Source organism: Bos indicus x Bos taurus, chromosome 7 (assembly GCF_003369695.1).
Source record: "Bos indicus x Bos taurus breed Angus x Brahman F1 hybrid chromosome 7, Bos_hybrid_MaternalHap_v2.0, whole genome shotgun sequence".
NCBI classification, from domain to species: domain Eukaryota; kingdom Metazoa; phylum Chordata; class Mammalia; order Artiodactyla; family Bovidae; genus Bos; species Bos indicus x Bos taurus.
In genome coordinates, this window is record NC_040082.1 from 97234105 (window position 1) to 97249521 (window position 15417).

The window sequence follows — 15417 nt, forward strand, 5'->3', positions numbered from 1 at the left end:
GGCACAGTCTGTGTTTGGCAGATGGTGGGGGAGAGGCAGTTTTTAAGGGGCAGCTGTTATAACAATCCAGGCTTGGGGTGATAAGTAACCTTCAAGCCCAGCCCCTCCTGGCCTTCTCTGCCCCTGGGGGCTGCTGAATGGCTTAGCTACATCCTCCATGCTGGCCATGTGGGTCCTAGAGGGGTCCAGGGGTGGCAGAGGGCAGTTCTGCAGGTCTCCCCAAGGGTACTCCAAGTCCAGCCCTCCACTCCCCCAGCAGCCAGAGAGTTCTCACATGGGAATGCAATCTCCCGTCCACTCCCGCACATTCCAAAACCATTTGAGCCAGCCGTGCCTCCCCCGGAGAGGGTCCACCCGGCTCAGTCTGGTAGTGCCAGCTCCTGAGCAGGAAGTTGTCAGCCAGGTAAAACCAGGGGCCTTGAAAGATTAGGGCAGATCTATGCCCAGACCTCTGTTTGCCTTTAAGCCCAGCCAGATGGCCACTTCAGGGCATCTCTTGGTCTGGCAGCAGGCTTTTCAGGAGCCAGGTTTCGTCTGGTGTGTGGAGGTCCCATGTGCCCCTCTTCACAGAGGGTATTGATGCCAAAATCTCAGCTTCTCTGTACACTAGTGCTGAATCAAATATCAGAGACGAATTCCAGGTGAAGTAGAAAAGGAAATTTGTATTGCTTTGCCAAGCAAAGGGGGACACAGCAGGCACATGCCCTCAAAACCACGTGTTTTCTCTTGGGAAAGATTGTGCTGTGTGTTAGTCAGTTGTGTCTGACGTTTTGCAACCCCATGGACTATAGCCACCCAGACTCCTCTGTCCATGGAATTCTCCAGGCAAGAATACTGGAGTGGGTTGCCATGCCCTTCTCGAGGGGATCTTCATGACCCAGAGATGGAGCGCGCATCTCCAGCATTGGCTGGTGGATTCTTTATTGCTGAGCCACCAGGAGTGAGAGGTTTTATAGTAATTGTTCAAAGAGGGCATGATCAGCTTGTGGATATTCTTCTGAGGGGTCAGTGGTGAGGTAAGTAGGACTCAGCATCATCAACCTTCAAGTTCAATGGTTTGGGGTCTACATGCTTGTGGGCAGCATACCATTATTAATCATTAACTTCTCCCACCTGGAGAGGCTTTCAGTTTCTGCAAAAGAGCTCAAAGATGTTCTGTGTATCCATTGATGGGGAATCAGGACCTTGCCCCAAGGCTGCTCTTGACTGTTAGTTTCTCCCTGGTCTTACACTCCATCCCTTCGCTAATTAACAACTGCTTGAATCTGCCCCTTGGAACTCAGGGAAGGTCTTAAAGGCTGAATGAAGGTTTGTTTCCTATAATCAAAGAAATGGAGGTGTGGGACACAGAAAGGGCTTGCGCCCAGGAGCCCCACAGGGCCCTGCACAGTATCAGTATCAGTCTGCAGGCATTAGTCATCACCAGGGCTCTGAATAAAGCCAGCTGACCTTTGCCAGCCACAGAACCACTACTTCCCCCTAGGGCAAGCCCTGCCCCTCTTGGGAAGTTCAGCAAGGCGTGTCCTCACCACCCTCCCAGGAGCCCGGCCGGGCTGGGCTGGGTTCAGTCACTGGGGCTCGTTCGGGGTGTGAGGAGCACTGCCCAGGCAGGTGGGCAGGAGGGTGGGCAGGAGCATGGGCAGGAAAGACCCTGCACGCCCAGGGCGCCATCGGCGAGGGCACCTGGTGGCTCTGACCGTGAGCCTCTTCCTCACCTGCTGGCCAGGTAAGCCGGGCTGGGTTGGGGTCAGTGGAGGAGGCAGATACATACCTGGAGGAGAGAGGGACAGATGTGACAGGTGCCTCAGGCTTCCCGAGCCCCCTCGGGGGCAGTCCGGAGGGCTTCTGCTTTCTTTGGCAAAGGCCTCCATCACAGTCAGCCAGGTCGGGCTGGTTTTCCACGCTGACTGGAGGAGACATCACAGAATGGCTACAGTGGGAATAAAATATTGCAGGACTAGAGATGGTCAAGTATTCCTCCTTTCACTGGCTCACTGACACGTTCATTTCCTAGGGCTTTTTTTTTTTTTTTTTTAATTGGAGTATAGTTGATTTATAGGCTTCCCTGGTGGCTCAGATGGCGAAGAATCTGCCTGCAATGTGGGAGACCTGGGTTCAGTCCCTGGATTGGGAAGATCCCCTGGAGGAGGGCATGGCAACCCACTTCAGTATTCTTGCCTGGAGAATCCCCGTGGACAGAGGAGCCTGGTTGGCTGCAGTCCATGGGGTCCCAAAAAGTCAGACACGATTCAATGACTAAGCAGATAGTTGATTTGCAATGTTGTGTTAGTGTCAGGTGTATAGCAAACTGATTCAGTAATTTATGTACATATATTCCTTCTTTTTTTAGATTTTTCTCATAAAGGTTATCACAGAATATAGAGTAGAGTTCCATGTGCTGTACAGTAGGTCCTTATTGGTTATCCATCTGGGTTTTGGTTTCTTTTTTATGATGAGTTTTATTTTATTTTATATTTTCTGACAGAGCCACATAGTGTTTGGGAATCTTAGTTCCCCGATCAGGGATCGAACCCGTGCCCCCTGCATTGGGAACCTGGAGTCTTAAGCACTGGGCAGCCAGGGAAGTTCCAATTTTTTTGTTTTTTTGTTGTTTTATTGACACCTCTGATTTCAGTACCTGTGCTCAGCTCTCAGATAGGAAATGAGCAAGTCACAGCCCCAGGCTTGCAGGAACTCCAGGCTGGTGGGCAAGACAGAGGGGTGCCCAGTCTCTCTTGGTACAAAGTTGAGCAAGAGCTTTGCCACCTTAGGGGTACAGAGAAGGGGCAGTTTCCCCAAAACTGCAGGGCAGTATTGGATTGGCTGGAATTTCTACAGACGAGGTCAGTGGAAGAAGGAAAAGGACACTCCTGGCAGGGAGAACCGAGGGGGCAAAGGCCAGGAGACAGGAAGCTGCAAGGTGTATTTGGGTCCTTTGATGTGATGTGAGTGAATTTGGGCTGCATGATCAGGGGATACTGAGGGGACGGGTGGAAGCAGAAAGGCAGCTTGTGAGGGTTAAGGAAGGTGTGTTCTTGGACCCCAAGGAGGACCTCACAGGTCTATTAGTCATTTCGGAGGTCAGCTTGGGCCTGGCTAACCAGAGAAAGCCCACTGGCCTCAGGAAGAGGTGGGACTCCAGCTTGGTGCTGGGGAGAGGAACCAGGCTCTCTTCTCTACCAAAAGAAGGTCCAAGACTCTCCATGTGTCACTCTAGGGCTTCCAGACCCCCGCACAGTTTTACCCCTTGGGTAGGAAATTAAGGCTCTCCAGCCAAACCACTCTGGTGTCCAAATTCTCCAGGCAAGGATACTGGAGTGGGTTGCCATTCCCTTCTCCAGGGGAACTTCCCAACCCAGGGATTGAACCCAGGTCTCCTGCATTGTAGGCAGATTCTTTATTGTCTGAGCCACCAGGGAAGTCCTCTGGTGTGCAAAATAACCTGAAAACTGCCATCTACACTGTTGTTGTTTGTTAATCACTAAGTCGTGTCTGATTCTTTTATGACCCCATGGACTATAGCCTACCAGGCCCCACTGGTAAATCCATGGGATTTACCAGACAAGAATACCAGAGTGGTTTGCCATTTCCTTCTTCAGGGGATCTTCCCAACCCAGGAATCAAACCCACATCTCCTGCACTGTGCCAGGTGCTTAAATATCTGTTAATTTACTCCTCCCAGGAGAAAGGACTGTCCTTAATGCTTGGCTGCAAAACAGAAGCTTCTAGAGCCTGAAGGGGAGTGAGGGTGAGGGCATCCTTTTTCCCCCATTCTCAGGGGCTCAGGCCACAGACACTAGCAGGCTGGAAGCCACCCAGGGTGGGTGGGCCACCTCCTAGTCCCTCCCCAACTCAAGCCTCACTCTCTGCAGCTCCTGGAACAGGTGGAGAGGGTGCCCCAGCCCCCAGCCCTGAGTCACCCAGGACAGCTCTGGGCCCCGGAAAAGCTTTGCGGTTGGACGCCACTGAAAGGCACCCACACAATGGCCTGAATGGTGGGCGGGTTTGTACCAGACAATTCCACCACCTCTGATGGGGCGTGTCCCCCTGAGCTGTCCCCAGAGCATGTCACCACAAACAGAGGCTGTTTAACTGCTTTTGACCCCGAGGCTTCCTCAGAGTCAGATGCCCAGGGCCGTGTAAATGGAGCGGGCTTTTGCTCCCACCCCAAGGAGGACTGGTTGCCTGGACTAAGGGTTGATATCCCTCCCCAATTGCCCATCAATTCCACAGTAAACAGGGAGCCTGTCAGGGAGGGTTCCCCTGGCAGGTCAATTCAGACACCTTTCTGGACTCTTCACTTTATTTCTGGAAAAGACTTCCTCGATTCCTGGTCAGAGACTAAAAAAAATGTAAATCCGGTGCTGACAGGCTGTGTGTCCTTGGGCCTGATGCCTAACCTCTCTGAGTTTCTATCTCACTAAAGGGTAATTTTTAAAATTCCAGAGCTGGTGGAGATCCATTCCCCTCTCACCTCTCCCTCCACCCTAGACCCCATCCGGTGAATCTTCTACTACATCTGCATCCTGTACTTTTCCCCTCTTTGACTGTGTGGCTGAAACCTGACAAGATCCCAGAGGACCACAGTAATCATCATTTTCTATTGTGGACCTACTATGTGCCAGAGCTTTCACCCCTGGATTAAGCTTGCATGGGTGAGAGTAGGGGTACATTGCCTCCCATTTTACCAAAGAGAAAACAGGCTCAGAGAGATTGTGCCCTTTGTTTAAAGTCACACAGCAAGCACTCAGGGCTCTGTGGTGACCTAAATTGGAAGGAAATCCAAAAAAAGAGGAGATATATGTATGTGCATGGGCTTCCCAGGCTGCGCTGGTGGTAAAGAAGCCGCCTGCCAATGCAGGAAACCCAGGAGACCTGGGTTTGATCCCTGGGTCCGGAAGATCCCCTGGAGAAGGGAATGGCAACCCACTCCAGTATTCTTCCTGGAGAATCCCCTGGACAGAGGAGGCTGGCAGGCTACAGTCCATGGGGTCGCTAAGAGTCAGACACAACTCAAGCGACTTAGCTTGCACGCGCACATATGTATATGTACAGCTGACTCATTTTGCTGTACAGTGGTAACTAGCATGGTGAGGTAAAGCAACTATTTTGTTGTTCTGTCACTAAGTCGTGCCCAACTCTTTGTGACCCCGTGGACTGCAGCACACCAGGCTTCCCTGTTCTTCGGTCTTCCAGAGTTTGCTCAATTTCATGTCCACTGAGCCGATGATGCTATCCAACCATCTGTTCCCCGCCACTCCCTTCTCCTATTACCCTCAATATTTTCCAGCATCAGGGTCTTTCCAATGAGTTGGCTCTTTGCATCAGGTTAAAAAAAAATTTTAACAAGTGAGGGAAGGGATCCGAACTCCCATTTCTGGATGATTCCTAAGCCCTGTACTTCACCCTCTGCCTGGAAAAGACTGAGGGTTGAGGAGTGTTTCTCCTCTCTTGGCTTTTTCTGGCCCTTGGGTATCCCCATCCCCCAGGGTAGACAGCAACTGCCCTTCATCACCCCTCTGTCAATGTAAAAAATACTCACAACTTAGAAGTTGAGAGTTATGTTTTATTTGGTGGAAATGTTTAGGACTTCAAGCCCAGGAGGCAGCATCTCAAGTAACCCTGAGAGAACTGCTCCGAGGAGGCGAGGGGAGGAGCCAGGTTATATAAAAGTTTTGCAACAAAGGGCAGGTAGTCTGAACATCAAAAGATGATGTTAATTAAAGAAAACCAGGGTCTCTGGTGGTCCAGGGGTTGAGACTCCACACTCCCAGTGTAGGGGGTATGGGTTCCATCCATCCCTGGTCAGGGAAGTAGGATCCCACATGCTGCAAGGGACAGCCAAAAAAAAAGAAAGAAATACAGGAGGAAAACCAGATAGCCCAAGTTAAGGAATTTAGTGCCTTTCTAAGTACGGGAATGGCAATCCACTCCAGTACTATTGCCTGGAAAATCCCATGGACAGAGAAGCCTGGTAGGCTACAGTCCATGGGGTTGCAAAGAGTCGGACACGACTGAGCGATTTCACTTCACTTCACTTCACTTAAATACAGGAAGATGCAAGAGTCTGGATTCACTGAAATTGTTCCTTTCATATGCACTTCAGCTGTCTAGGGGCTAATATCCTGGCTTCCTGGGTGGCACGATGGTAGAGAATCCACCTGCCAATGCAGGAGATGCAACAGATGTGGGTCCGATACCTAGGTTGGGAAGTTTCCCTGGAGGAGGGCATGGCAACCCACTCCAATATTCTTGCTTGAGAAATCCTATGGACAGAGGAGCCTAGTGGGCTACAGTCCATGGGGTCACAAAGAGTCGGACGCAACTTAGTGACTAAAAAGCAACAACTTTACATCCCACCAGCCCACCTGGATGGAGTTTTCACCCTTCTCTTTCATGTCTGGTTTCTAGGGGTGTCCTCAGTCTCCCCCAGAGAGGGGGGTCTTCATTCTCCTCAGTCGGAGGGGGTCCCCCTTCCCCTCACATTAAGGGTCCCTGTGCATCTTCAGTCTATTGGGGAGGTCCTCACCTCTTTACTCAACACTATTACACAGTGATTCATTCATTCATTCATTTGTTCAGTGACAATTTCTTGAGCACCTACTGTGTGCCAGGCACTGTTCTGGTGATGGGGATACTGCTATGAGCAATACAAAGATCCCTGCTGAGCTGACATTCTGGCAGGGGAGACAGATCAAAACCCATATCAACAGTAAATAAATTATGCATTTAAGTATTAAGAGGGGCTTCCCTGATGGCTCAGTGAGTAAGGAATCCGCCTGCAATGCAGGACACACAGGAGATAAGGATTTGATTCCTGGGTCAGGAAGATCCCCTGGAGAAGGAAATGGCAACCCACTCCAGTATTCTTGCCTGGAGAATCCCATGGACTGAAGAGCCTGGAACCCTACAGTCCAAAGGGTGGCAACGAGTTGGACATGACTAAGCAATTAGGCACATGTAAGTACTAAAATGGTGATAAAGAGAAGAGATTTTGGGCAGAGAATCTGGGGTGCTGGAGTGTGTTGGGGTGAATTGCTCTCGTCAGTAGGGCAGGGTGAGGGGAAGCCTCCTGTGAGTCAATGAACTAATGCATCCCAGTAAAACCCTGTGCAACCCAGAGGCAGGTGGGCTCTGATGTTATTTGTGCTTTAAAAATGGGGAAACTGAGGTTCCGTTGAGTGAGCGGGGCAGGACCAGCTTGAAATCCAGGACACCAGGACTTGAGTTCTGGCTGTGTGTGTGCACTTGTGTAAGTGTGCATATGTATGTGGGACAGTGTGTGTGAGACAGGGAGAGAGCAAAACAAGCTCTTTTTTCTTATGAGGGGTACTCTCCTTTTTTTAAAAACAAAAACAAAAACAAAAACAAATTATTTCTTTATTTTTGCCTATGCTGGGTCTTCGTTGCTGCGAGAGCTCTTCTCTGGTTGTGGTGTGCAGACTTCTCACTGCAGTGCCTTCTCTTGTTGTGGAGCACAAGCTGTAGGAGCATGGGCTTTAGTAGTTATGGCTCCTGGGTTCTAGAGCACAGGCTCAGTGGTTGTGGCACCCAGGCTTAGCTGCTCCCCAGCCTGGGGATCTTCCCAGACCAGGGATTGAACCTGTGTCCCTGACATTGGCAGGTGGATTGTTTACCACTAAGCCACCGTGGAAGCCCTGATGGGTCCTCTTCTTTCTCTTCTGACAGCATGTCCTCACTTTTCTCAGGGAGGGAGAGGAGCCCTTAGATCTCTCCTTCCAGGGAAGGTAGGACTTTGGTTGGTGCTGAAACCCCCAAAGGACCCCTACCCAACCAGCAGTCCCTTGGGGGGTGCAGGGTAGGTCAGCAAGGCAGGGTAGGACCAAGGGACTCAGTGCACTACCTGAGTCCCCTCCTGAGGGTAGGGCTGGGCTTGGCATTTCCTCTGCTGTCTGGGCTGGGCTTCACCTCCTTGCGCCCCCACCTTGGGTCCTTGCCTTGGAGGAGACATCCCAGGAGCTGCCCTGGCTGGTGCGGCCCCATACATGCATGGGGCCAGACCTCTCAACAGTCAAGGGAACAGACACTGAAGTTGAGCAGGGCATCCTGCCTGGCTGTCCCCTACCCATCCTGACCAGTCTCATTCATTTCCATTGGACCAGCCAGCCGCTTGCAATGTCTGTTCTGGGACAGCTGTCCTTTGGGCACCCAGTTTTGGGACTCCCCAAGAGAGCTGGGCCATAAAGAAGGCTGAGTGCCAAAGAATGCATGCTTATGAAACGTGGTGCCAGAGAAGACTCTTGAGAGTCCCTTGGACAGCAAGGAGACCAAACCATCCATCCTAAAGGATATCAGTACTGAATATTCATTGGAAAGACTGGTGCTGAAGCTGAAATTCCAATGCTTTGGCCATCTGATGCGAAGAGCCATTTCATTGGAAAAAACCTGATGCTGGGAAAGATTGAAGGCAGGAGGAAAAGAGGGCGACAGAGGATGAGATGGTTGGATTGCATCACCGACTCAATGGACATAAGTTTGAGCAAGCTCCAGGAGATGGTGAAGGACAGGGAAGCCTGGCGTGCTGCAGTCCATGGGGTCCCAGAGTCAGACATGACTTAGCAACTAAGCAACAAGATACAGTGAATCTGATCCCTGCTCCCCATCACTGATCCTTTTTTTAAATTTTATTATGTATTTTTGGCTGCACTGGGTCTTTGTCGCTGCTCAAGGGCTTTCTCTAGTTGAGGTGCTCGGGCTTCTCATTGCGGTGCCTTCTCTTGTTGCAGAGTACGGGCTCTAGATGTGCGAGCTTCAGTAGTTGTGACACACAGGCTTAGTTGCTCTGAGGCCTGTGGGAACTTCCTCACCTGTGTCCCCTGCATTGGCACCAGGATTCCTAATCACCAGACAACCAGGGAAGCCCCCATCATTGATTCTTATTCTGATTCCCACTTCTCTGGGAATCAGAAGTACTCCCTAACGGTACTCTGATACCATTTACATCCTCCTTCTAACTAATAATCATAATAACAGCAATCAGTGCTATGCTAAAATGAGCCAAGATACAAACAATATTTTTCAATTATTTTTATTATTCTATTTTATTTTATGTTTTTAAATTTTAATTCACATCCAGTCCACTGTCTTTGGTGAATTTTGACAAATTATACTCATACAGCAATCAAAAGCAATATATGCCAGACAATGGGATTTTTTATTTATTTAATAAATGCATTTATTTAAAGCTGGGCACAGTCTTTCTCTGGTTGCAGCAAGCGGGGGCTCCTCTCTAGTTGTGGTGCCTGGGCTTCATTGCAGTGGCTTCTCTTGTTGTGGAGCACGAGCTCCAGGATGTGTGGGCTCAGTAGTGTGGCACACGGGTTTAGTTGCCCAACGGCATATGGAATCCTCCCCGACCAGGGATCGAACCCGTGTCCCAGGCATTGGCAGGCAGAGTCTTAACCACTGGACCACCAGGGAAGTCCCAGACACTATTTTAAGTGCTTTACATAGATTAATTCATTTAATCCTCTTAGTGGCCTGATGAAGCACTCTTATAACTTCCACGTTGCAGATAAGGAAACTGAAATGGAGGCGCTGTTAGTGTATGTGACTTGCCCAAGCTCATGCCGCTGGTCCGTGGGAGAGCTGGAGCTCTCCTCCAGGCAGCCTGGCTCTGTAAATGCCCAGAGATGCTGACACCAGCTCCCTTCCCAGTGACACCAGTGTGAGAGAAGAGATGGGATGGGGAAGGAAGCCAGGCGAAGCTAGATGGCAGAGGATGAGCTGATGCAGGAACATCTGGCAGAGTTTCTGACTAGGATCCGTAATAAGAAATACATCTGTAGAGATGTGGATGGACCTAGAGTCAGCAGGACAGAGTGAACTGTCAGAGAGAGAAAAACAAATATTGTATATTAATGTGTATATGTGGAATCTTAAAAAAAAATGTGAGGAATCTATTTGCAGGGCAGGAATAGAGAAGCAGACATAGAGATCAGACATATGGACATTTTGTGGGGAAGGGAAGGGGGGATGAATTGAGAGATTAGAATTGACATATATACACCAGGGCTTCCCAGGTGGCGCTAGTGGTAAAGAACCTGCCTGCCCATGCAGAAGACATGAGACCTGGGTTTGATCCCTGGGTCAGGAAGATCCTCTGGAGGAGGGCATGGCAACCCACTCCAGTAGTTTTGCCTGGAGAATCCCCATGGACAGAGGAGCTTGGCAGGCTACAGTCCATGGGGTCGCAAAGAGTTGGACACTACTGATGCAACTTAGCATGCACATCTGCACCCGTATATATACTACCATGTGTAAATAGCTAGCTAGTAGAAAGCTGCTGTATAGCACAGGAGGTTCAGCTCGGTGCTCTAGGATGATCTAGAAAGGTGGATGGAAGGTGGGGTGGGAGGGAAGTCTAAGAGGGAGAGGGTGTGTGTGTGTGTGTGTGTGTGTGTTGCTCTGTGTGTCCGACTCTTTGCGAATATATGGACTATAGCCCACTAGGCTCCTCTGCCCATGGAATCCTCCAGGCCAGAATACTGGAGTGGGTAGCCTTTCCCTTCTCCAGGGATCTTCCCTTTCCCTTTTCCAGGGGATCTTCCCAACCCAGGGATCAAACCCGGGTCTCCTGCATTGCAGGCGGATTCTTTACCAGCTGAGCCACAAGGGAAGCCCAAGAATACTGGAGTAGGTAGCCTAATCCCTTCTCCAGCGGATCTTCCCAACCCAGGAATCAAACCAGGGTCACCTGCATTGCTTCCCTTGTGGCTCAGCTGGTAAAGAATCCACCTGCAATGCGGGAGACCTGGGTTGGATCCCTAGGTAGGGAAGATCCTCTGGAGAAGGGAACGACTACCCACTCCAGTGTTCTGGCCTGGAGAATTCCATGGACTGTATAGTCCAGGGGATTGCAAAGAGCTGGACATGACTGAGAGACTCACTTTAACTCCTGCATTGCAGGCAGATTCTTTACCAACTGAGCTATGAGGGAATGAAAAAGAAATACATTTTACATTGTGACCAGCTCTGTGCTTAGGTGTGTGTGTATCTAAAAATACTTTTGTAAAATCATTTACCCCTGCTGCACCCAGTGTGCCCTGATGCCTTATTCTGTTATCCTCTTACATTTTTGGTGCTGTTGACAACCCACTAAATTGGGTTCCTATCTGCTTTTTCTATGGAACAGCTATAAGCTTAGACCAAGCGCACACAGAGGGCACAGAGGTCAGTATATCTGAGTCTGGATCATTCCTTGTTGTGGGAGCACTGTCCTGTGCATTGGAAGATATTAAGCAGCATCCCTGGTCTCTACCCACAAGATACCAATAGCAACCGACCCTCGAATCATGACAACCAAAAATGCTCCATCAGTCAGGTCTGATACTTTGTGACTGTAGCCCGCCAGGCTCCTCTGCCCATTGGATTTCCCAGGCAAGAATACTGGTGTGGGTTGACATTACTTTCTCCCAGGGATCTTCCCGACCCAGGGATGGAAGCCAAGTCTCCTGTGTCTCTTGTACTGGCAGGCAGATTCTGTACCACTGAGTTGCTCTGGGAAGTCACCTGGGAATCCCCAAAGTGTCTCCAGACGTTGCCAAATGCAGCCTGTCATAGTACCTGGAAATAGTAGGTATGCAGGAAATATTTGTTGCATGAATAATAAAGGCAAAAAATCTCACTTGATGAGACTTACTGGTCTGCAGCCTCATTCCCTAGTCATGACAGCTGTCCTGATAGCCTAAGGGGATGCTAGTTCGTCTGCTCTGTCTGAAGCAGAACCCAAGCTCAGGTGCTACAGCACTGACAGGAAGACAAGCAAAGCATCTCTCCAACAGTTGCAGTTCCTTTGAGAGCCCCAGGACCAGCTCAGTGCTGAGCTCTCCCCAGGCTCTTACAGAAGCCTTCAGCTTGCCACCTCTCCCTCTGCACCCCTTTCTCTATCGCCGCAGGGCCTTCTGAAGAAGCCTCTGGGTTTGTGTCAAGTGGTACCCACAGATACCTCTTCTTCAGCCAGGGTTCGGTCCCCAGTCCTGTCATGAGTCCTGCTTTGGGACATCCCTGGGGACAATGTTCAACCTATTTTTTTGAGTCTCTGCTTTCTTCACAGTTGTGTCTCTGAAAGCATGGCTCATCTGGGACGTGAACTTTGGAAGATGCTTCAGAGACAAAGAACTGTTACTTTAAAAAAATTTTTTTTATTGGAGTATAGTTGATGCATAGTAACCCACTCCAGTATTCTTCCCTGAAAAAGCCCATGGACACAGGAAACTGGCAGGCTCCAGTCCACGGGGTCAAAAAGAGTCGGACACAACTGAGCGACTAAGCACACACGTAGTTGATTTATTGGGTTGCCCTCAAAGTTTGTAAAGATTTTTCCATGGGATGTTACAGAAAAACCAGATGAACTTTTTGGCCAACCCTGTACAATGTTGTGTTAGTCTCAGGTGTACAGCAACATGAATCAGTTAATTGTTGTTCAGTCACAAAGTTGCGTCCATTTGCAAACCCAGCTTCCCTGCCCATCACCATCTCCCCAAGGTTACTCAAACTCATGTCTGTTGAGTCGATGATACCATCCAAACATCTCATCCTCTGTTGCCCCCTTCTCCTTTTGCCCTCTATCTTTCCCAGCATCAAGGTCTTTTCCAATGAGTCCACTCTTCCCATCAGGTGGCCAAAGTATTAGAACTTCAGCTTCAGCATCAGTCCTTTTGCCAACAAAAGTCCATTTAGTCAGAGCTATGGTTTTTCCAGTAGTCATGTATGGATGTGAGTTGGACTATAAAGAAAGCTGAGTGGCGAAGAATAGATGCCTTTGAACTGTGGTGTTGAAGAAGACTCTTGAGAGTCCCTTGGACTGCAAGGAGATCCAATCAATCTATCCTAAAGGAAATCAGTCCTGAATACTCATCAGAAGGACCGATGCTGAAACTGAAACTCCAATACTTTGGCCACCTGATGTGAATATTCAGGGCTGCTTTTCCTTTAGGATTGACTGGTTTGATCTCTTTGCTATCTAGGTTTATCATAGCTTTTCTTCCAAGGAACAAGCATATTTTAATTTCTTGGCTGCAGTCACCATCCACAGTGATTTTGGAGCCCAAGAAAATAAAGTCTGTCACTGTTTCCATTTTTTCCCCATCTATTTGCCATGAAGTGATGGGACCAGATGCCATGATCTTAGTTTTTTGACTGTTGAGTTTTAAGCCAGCTTTTCACTCTCCTCTTTCATCCTCATCAAGAGGCTCTTTCATTCCTCTTAGTTTTCTTCCATTAGAGTGGTATCATCTACATATCTGAGGTTGTTGATATTTCTCCCAGGAATCTTGATTCTACCTCATGAGTCATCCAGCCCAGCATTTTGCATGATGTAATCTGCATAAAAGTTAAATCAGTTATAGTACTCTTGTCTGGGAAATCCCATGGGCAGAGGAGCCTCATGGGCTACAGTCCATAGGGTCACAAAAGAGTCAAGACACATCAACAATAATAGTGGTTAAGACTCCACACTTCCAACTCCCCTCCATGCAGGGGGCATGGGTTCCATTCCTAGTTGGGGAACTGAGATCCCACAAGCTGCAGGTGAGGCCAATTAAAAAAAGAAAGAAAAAAAGACAGTTCAGTAAAAAGAGAAGAGTGAATACAATAACAGAAGCTGAATTAATGAATAGGTGTTCATTTGTGTAAAGGGCATGGTGATCATTGGAAAGATGAGTGAAGGATTCTGCTGTTGGGCTGGGGAACTGTGAGAACATGGCTGTGGTTTAAAGAAGATGAGAGGATGGATTCTGTGGGATATAAGGACAGAGCAGAGAGTTTCACCCTCAGCGCTATTGATGTTGTTGAGTTTAGTCACTCAGTTGTGTCCAACTCTGTGACCCCCGTGGACTGTAGCCCACCAGTCTCCTCTGTCCATGGGATTTTCCAGGCACGAATACTGGAATGGATTGCCAAGCCATTGTCCAGAGTATCTTAACGACCCAGGGCTTGAATCTGTGTCTCCTGCATCTCCTGCATTGGCAGGAGGATTCTTTACCTCTAAGCCACCAGGGACCCACTATTGAGATTAAGGCCTGGTAATTCTTTGCAGGAGGGGCTATGCATTACAGTTGTTAGGAGCATCCCTAGCTTCTGACCACTAGATGGAAGTAGAAGATCACTAGCTTTGACAACTGAAAGTGCATAGATAATACCTGTTCTCTGGAAGAACAATCACAACGGGTTGAGAAGCACCATTTTAGAGACACAAGGGGATGGATCATTAAGGACCATGACACACTAAGGAACTCTATCCTGTAGGCAGTGAGGATCCATTGAAAGATTTCAGAAAGGGAACTGAGAAATGGTTAGCTTTTCATCTTCAAGAACTTCCTGTGGTTGCAACACCCTCCTGTTTCTCCTGCCCAAATTTACTTTTCTTTAAAAATTTTTTATTGCAGTATAGCTGCATTACAATTTATGTTAGTTTCTTCTCTACAGCAAAGTGCATCAGCTATGCACATACATACATACATTTGTTGTTTAGTCGCTCCGTCGTGTCCAACCTTTTCAAGACCCCCATGGACTGTGTAGCCTGCCAGGCTCCTCTGTCCATGGGGATTCTCCCAGGCCAAGAATACTGGAGTGGGTTGCCATTTCCTCCTCTGGCGGGATCTTTCTGACCCGGGAATCAAACCTGTGTTTCCTGCATTGGCAGGTGGGTTCTTTACCACTGCACCAACAGGGAAGCCCAGATCTAACCATATCATCAGCTATTTTTCACATAACAGCACACAAACCAATCAAAGATAGTCCAGAACAGATTGGAGGCTACAATTCTTGTATATAGTCCCTCTTTTTTGGATTTCTTTCCCATTTAGGTCACCACAGAGCACTGAGTAGGGTTCCCTGGCCTATATGTAGGTTCTTATTAGTCATCTGTTTTATGCATAGTAGTGTATATATGTCAATCTCAACCTCCCAGTTCATTCCACCCAAATTTATGTATTCTTGTTCAGAAGAGTTGCCCATGTTTCGTCCAGCCCCTACTATATAACAGTTCACACAGACCCAGCTTTGTCCAACAGAGCCCAGAGATTCTACCTAAATCTCACACCACAAAATAAAACTGCAGGAGCTCAGTAGTAGGCTTCCCAGATGGCACAGTGGTAAAGAATTCACCTGCAGTGTGGGAGACCTGGGTTCCATCCCTGGGTTGGGAAGATTCGTTGGAGGAGGAAATGGCAACTCATTCCAGTATTCTTGCCTGGAAGGTCCCATGGATAGAGGAGCCTGGAGGGCTACAGTCCATGGAGTCACAAAGAGTCTCATATGACTGAGCACGCATGCAAAGCAAAGCAAAGTAGGTTTGTAGCAGCCAACTCCACTCAGAGGACTACTTTTTTTTCTTTTAAAATTTTATTTATTTTTAAATCTTTATTTATTTATAAAATAAATAAATAAAATTTA

The 15417-nt window shown here is 48.6% G+C and overlaps 1 protein-coding gene across 7 annotated transcripts in view; it reads left to right on the forward strand.

The window, feature by feature from the left end:
- The first annotated feature begins 1582 nt into the window (after positions 1-1582).
- Positions 1583-15417, forward strand: part of LOC113895973 (mucin-16-like) — a 118165-nt gene continuing 104330 nt past the window's right edge. For all 7 annotated transcript variants that reach the window (XR_003511960.1, XM_027547844.1, XM_027547846.1 and 4 more), the window contains exon 1: positions 1583-1726. Coding sequence is in view for 6 of the 7 variants with exons in the window: in XM_027547844.1 (XP_027403645.1) it covers positions 1636-1726 (91 nt within the window). In the remaining variant the exon portion in view is untranslated. The remainder of the gene's footprint in view (positions 1727-15417) is intronic.